This window comes from Megalopta genalis, unplaced genomic scaffold (genome assembly GCF_051020955.1).
Source record: "Megalopta genalis isolate 19385.01 unplaced genomic scaffold, iyMegGena1_principal scaffold0117, whole genome shotgun sequence".
In the NCBI taxonomy this organism is placed as follows: Eukaryota; Metazoa; Arthropoda; class Insecta; order Hymenoptera; family Halictidae; genus Megalopta; species Megalopta genalis.
In genome coordinates, this window is record NW_027476186.1 from 1 (window position 1) to 4039 (window position 4039).

The 4039-nt window shown below is 43.1% G+C and overlaps 1 protein-coding gene across 1 annotated transcript; it reads right to left on the minus strand.

Moving 5' to 3' along the window:
* Positions 1–9: 9 nt before the first annotated feature.
* On the minus strand, positions 10–1385 carry LOC143262357 (uncharacterized; the record flags this gene model as incomplete). The annotated part of the gene is made up of 3 exons (XM_076528186.1): positions 993–1385; positions 605–844; positions 10–354 (listed from the first exon to the last, which is right to left on the minus strand). Coding segments are annotated over exons 1-3 (978 nt in total), but the record flags the coding sequence as incomplete, so codon positions are not given.
* Between the last annotated feature and the right edge of the window lie 2654 nt (positions 1386–4039).

Below are 4039 nucleotides of genomic sequence, written 5' to 3' on the forward strand. Positions count from 1 at the left end.
GTAAGTTACGGAATCACTGGATGGATTCCAGAAAACTCCCAGAGTTTTCTTTGTCTGACTGAGATCTAAGCATATCGCTTGTCGATCGTCATGGTCCTTTAAATCGCTAATCAACTTATGGTTATTTGAGGCCCATTGACGTAGATGGAAGCCCCCATTTCTAGCTAAATCAATCAACTCATTGCGTAAGTTGATTGCTTCATTGAAGGTAGATGCGCCGGTGAGCAAATCATCGACATAGAAATCTTCTTTAAAGGTTCGCGACGCATTCGGAAATCTGATCTGTTCATCTTCGGCTAGTTGCTGTAGACATCGTACCGCTAAAAAAGGAGCCGAAGCGGTTCCATACGTGACCTGTATTTAATTGGAACGTTTTGATTGACTCTTCCTTCGAATCGCGCCATAATATTTTTTGAAATTTCGCATCATCGGGATGCATTTTAATCTGCCTAAACATTTTTTCTATGTCTGCTGTCAGGACGAACATGTGAAAGCGAAATCGTAGTAAAATTGCCCATAAGTTATCTTGAATGGTGGGACCGACCAAAAGTGCGTCATTTAAGGATACGCCCGATGAGGATTTAGCCGAGGCATCGAAAACTACCCTGACCTTAGTAGTGAAGCTGCACTCCTTTATTACCGCGTGGTGCGGTAAGTAAAACTCCTTGCCATCTCGTGCATCACTGACTTCTGTCATGTGGCCTAATGCTAGATATTCTGACAGGAATTGTTTGTAATGTATAAGAAGATCAGGGTCTTTGCAGAATTTGCGTTCGAGTGAATAAAATCTCTTGAATATCGTTAAATGGCAAGCGCACGATATAGCGTCCATGTACATCGCGAACTGTATTTTCAACGAAGTGATTTTCACATGCCTGTTCTTCGCTAGATAAATTTTTGCGCTCTGCTATTTCTTCTATCTCCCAAAACTTTGTTAGCGCATTGTCTAAGGAGGATGCGTGCAGTGATCTTGAGGGTTTTCCCTTTGCTACTTGTTCTTCTTTGGTTGTAGCTCCCGTGACTATCCAACCTACTAATGTTTCTTGAATGATAATATTTTGTGCACAAAGTTTGATTCGTCCCAAACATAAAAGTGTGAAAAACAGTTGATTCCCGAGAATTGCATCTATTGGGCCCGGAATATTGAACTCAGGATCAGCTAACGTTATTTCGGTCGGAATATCAATTTCGGTACGTTTTACCTGGCGCGAAGGTAGCATTCCAGTGATGGAAGGAAGCGTCACTAAAGTTACCGTATCATTAAATTGGGTGGTGCGTGATTTAATTACGGCATTGACCAGATATTTGACGCGGGTCTCGACATTGGCAATTCCACCTACCGAAGAATCTATTTCCCGTTTTCTCAATTGTAACTTATCGGCCATTCTTTCGGTTATGAAATTTGTTTGTGAACCGCTGTCTAACAGCACACGACAATCGTGTTCACTCTTATCGCGAGTTACAAAGGTAACGATCGCTGTCCCTAATAATACTTCGTTGCGACTATTAACGGCAAAGGATCTCAAAGTTTGTGGCATGGATGATGGGGAGGTGGGTCTCTCAATCTCTGATTGACTATTAGTTTCCCTTTCCGCAATATGTAGAAGAGTATGATGTTTTTTACCACACTTTTTGCAGTTAGTGTATCTACAATAGGCGACTGTGTGGCCGCTCCGCAAGCAATTGATGCATAATTTTCCCCTTTTGATGATGTCTAAGCGATCTCCAGGGGTTACTTCTAAAAGTTTCGAACAGCTTGAAACAAAATGTTCTCCTTTGCAAATTTTGCACGCAATTCGCGAATTGGTGGTTACGAAAGTTTGCCCTAAATGGCGTTGTTTTTCGCGTGAACGCGTTACTATTTGGGTTTGCTGATTCGGGCGAGCAAAGCTATTGTCCCGTTCGTCTCCGCGCGCATGTTTATTTATAAATTCGACTAGCTGTCCAAATTGCGGCAACTCGTGATTTTCTAACGTGCGATCCCAAGCTCTGCGGGTATTCCTATCTAACTTGTTACTGATTAGATAAACTAAAAATGTGCTCCAATGTTGCGCAGTCTGTCCGGGGAATCTACCTTAACGTCTTGTAATTCCAACAAAGACTTTAAATGTGCATACACAATTTGCCGACGTTTGTTGCAACGCTTTTGTAATAATTCCCAAGCAACTATATAATTCTCCTCTGATGCAGTCAACGAGGTGATCACCGACGCTATTTCTCCACGTAAGGCGTTTTTAAGTAAGCGGAATTTCTGTACGGCCGGTAGATCTTCGTTCTGGTGGACCAGCGAATCAAATGTATCGCGAAAGCTGTTCCATTCTAATGGGTTGCCGTCGAATGGCCTAATTTGAATTTGTGGCAGTAAAGAGCTAGCTTGTGTCACCTTTATAGTATTTGGAGATTCTGTTGAATTCCTAATTGCGAGATTGGGTCTATGCGTGTTTCTCAATGAATTTTTGCGTAAATTTATTGAATTCATGATGGTAGCGTGATGCTTCTCAAAGGCGTCTCTCTCCGCGTCATGATCTGAGGAAACATCTTCGCCTTCTATCTCAAATTGTGTGTCCTCATACGCACTAAGAAGCTGATCTAATCTAGTGGTGAGGGTTTCGAGCGAGTTGAGCGTTGAACCTTCCGCAGTTTCAACGCGCGCTCCTAAACGCGTTACTTGCGACTTAATGGTAGCACGCTTCCTTTTCAAGTTTTTCAAAACTTGTGATTCATTACTTTCAGATGCCATTTTAATGGAAGTAGAATACGACAGGAAGGAAATTGGGAGTGGAAGATGATTCGTTTACTCACTCAATGATGATTTCAGGTTTCGTAGAAAGGAGCCCTGGTGTTGCTGTTCCGTCAACGAGGATGTCCGTGTCTGAACGGCAGCTTCGTGGTCTCCAAAATATCCAAAAGGCGTAGGTTGTGACGTTCTTGATGAAATCTCAACGATGATTTGAGATTTCCTAGAAACGAGCCTTGTTAGCGTAGTTGACTAATCGTAGACTTCTTGACCATGCGAGAGTTGTATCCTTCGGAGAGTCCCACTGTTCCGTCAACGAGGATGTCCGTGTCTGAACGGCAGCTTCGTGGTCTCCAAAATATCCAAGAGGCGTAGCTTGTAACGTGCTTGATGAAATCTTCCTCAAAGATCACCAGTTGAAAACAGAGGCCGAATACCAGCTTGAGAAAACCCAAGGACTAAAGTTTCGATCCGCAACTATCCGGCTCGAAGGACCAAATGTTGGGGCGTCATAGCGTCGTCAATAATAGCGACGAATTATGACGCTATAGATTTGTGGACTGTATAAAATAAAGAACCGGATTCTGCCTGCTATTTTGTATTTAGCCCCTGACTACAGTACACCCTTGGTCAGGATGTCTTGTTGCTACGACTTCTATCCGAACTCTAGTCTCTATCAGAGAATACCCTCGCTCGCAGCAGACCACCATCCCTCCAACGCACCCACATCACTCGCCGATTGGTCCTGCCCGATTTTGGCAATAGCCAATCAGCTGGTCCGTCTCAAAGCAGACGGCCGCAGGGCCCCGGCAAGGACAGGAAAGCTCCTCCAGGCATGACCGTCATAAAACAATGTCAGGCTGACCCTTCGGAACCTTTCCTGCTTTATGACTAGTCCCGGCCATCGGGACCGAAACGATTTCTCAAAAAACCTGGGCTCAAAAAACAGCCGGTTATGCACGTCCGTCTCATAAAGACATTAGAGCTGTGCACTAACAATTCGTATCAGAAGTATTTGAAGATAACCATTCGTTTCGCATTGATGTGAAGCTAAGCCTTCTACTTCGCATTGATTTGAAACTAAATCATGTATTTAGCATGGATTTGAATCTAACTCGATTGTTTCGCGTGCATTTGAAGCTATATCACATATATCGCAATTATCTGAAGATAAATGATTTGTTTCTCTTGTATTTGTAGCTAAGCCTACTACTTCGCATTGATTTGAAGATACATCATGAGTTTCGCATGGATTTGAACCTCTCTCGTTTTTTTGGTATGCAGTTGAAGCTAAATCATGTA